The 1,869-nt window shown below is 35.6% G+C and overlaps 1 protein-coding gene across 1 annotated transcript; it reads right to left on the minus strand.

The window, feature by feature from the left end:
* Window positions 1-6: 6 nt before the first annotated feature.
* Window positions 7-1,863, minus strand: LOC111380257 (cysteine-rich receptor-like protein kinase 3; the record flags this gene model as incomplete). The annotated part of the gene is made up of 4 exons (XM_023003771.1): window positions 941-1,863; window positions 712-851; window positions 142-352; window positions 7-17 (listed from the first exon to the last, which is right to left on the minus strand). Coding segments are annotated over exons 1-4 (492 nt in total), but the record flags the coding sequence as incomplete, so codon positions are not given.
* Window positions 1,864-1,869: the final 6 nt, after the last annotated feature.

Raw genomic sequence — 1,869 nt, forward strand, 5'->3', positions numbered from 1 at the left:
GGGAACGTCTTTTCTATCTGATTCAAGTCAATGAAGTCATCACAGGAACATTAGATGATAACGACAGGAACATTAGATGATGTAAAATATAATAAGTACAAATAGTGAAATCAAAATCTGCGTTTTAATCTAAGAACAGACCAAAAAGGTAATCATGAAGGCTTTGATTTGGCACGTATTCATACACAAGAAGGCTTTCAGGCCCTGTAATGCTGCATCCCAGTAGCTTCACTAAATTCTTGTGTTCGATGCCACTAATTAAATTAACCTCGTTGAAGAAATGATCAACCCATTGTGTCGTAGTGAAGAAAAGCCTCTTAATTGCAACAGTCTGCCCTCCTGGTAATATCCCCTGTTTTTCATCAGAAAATGCAGAAAAGAAAAAGCTTTATTAAACGTGCAATGTTAGGGATTAGGTCCTAATTTCAAAGAAAAGTCTGAAACACAAAGATTTATAATGGTTCACTCAACAAGCTATGCCCACTAGTCGCTGCACATTTTTAGTGTGAAGAAAACATCACGACGGTGATCTCAAGCCTCTCAATTTGTGTTTTACTGAAAAATTGCTCCCTAGAAAATCCTTTATATATGTAGGGAGATTACGTCGATCTGCAGTCAAGGAGATAAGTGTACGCTATGGTCTGGATCCACACAATTCAACATGTAAAGCATGCATTCCCCTGACACGAGAAAATGTGAAACTGAACTTACTTTGTATACAGAACCGGATCCTCCTTGCCCCAGTTTATTAGATTCGTGAAAGTAATTTGTTGCCCTCTCAAGAGTTTCGTATGAAAAGTTGAGTTTGGACTTATTAACTGTTTCCAATAGTGGGCCCAATTGCTTCTTCTCTACATCATCAGTTCAGTTGGCATTAATGCAGGATCATAATTACCTTAAAATAAGAGAAAAGATGACGTTTGTCTCCAGATTTAGATACCTCTTCTTTGTTTCAACATCTTCTTCCTGATGAAGAATGAAACAGTTGCTACGAACAGCAGAAATGCTACAGCACCACAAATTGAGGCCAGAATAGTTGTTCGTCGGTGAGAACTCCCTAATGAATTCATAACTCTACGATTGAGTAATTTATGAAAATTCCAATCAAATTATGCCAAAGATTAGACAAAGTCAAGAAACAGAAGCTAGTCCTTGAAGAACAATTATGAAATGTTTTGTTGAAGCAGCTAAAATCTCGTCTATCTTATTGTCCAGTTCATTCTAACGCTTAGTACCCTATATATGCCTCTAAATTAACATGACTGCGAAACAGGCTCATACAGGCACACGTCCTAATCAATATGCCTAACAAAACCCTATAGACTCCCCATGTTTTCTGTAAGCAATCAAGTTTCTATTCATACTCGTTCTACACCTTGAACTACTGATCACTGATTAGCATATAATTACCTATATGCTCATACTCTGCAAATATGCTAGAATCAACTCCATTTTGAGTTCGAATTTTATATGATACAGATTTCTGTCCTACTCTGTATTAAGGAATCAAGAAACTATGATTGCCAGATTAATAAAGAAAAAAATAGTGGATGATCATCAATTTTGGAAAAAAATATCAAGCAACTAACAACAAATGCAACGAGTCAACAAAAACCACAAATATTGATCAAAATAGAAAGATTTATAACATTACAAATTACATAAAAGAAAAAAGAACTCTTGGTGATTCACAGCGTCGAAAAGCTAAAGATGTTATGGAGCGACGTGTATTTATTTAAATTCAATTTTCAGCACACCCATTACAAACAGTCAAGATTCATCTTTCCTATTAAAAGTTCTACGTGTATTAACTTTTATAAATGAGTAACAATCGGACTTGATCTCACACCTTTGTATGCTCCAATACCC

Source organism: Olea europaea, unplaced genomic scaffold (assembly GCF_002742605.1).
Source record: "Olea europaea var. sylvestris unplaced genomic scaffold, O_europaea_v1 scaffold21133, whole genome shotgun sequence".
Classification (NCBI taxonomy): domain Eukaryota; kingdom Viridiplantae; phylum Streptophyta; class Magnoliopsida; order Lamiales; family Oleaceae; genus Olea; species Olea europaea.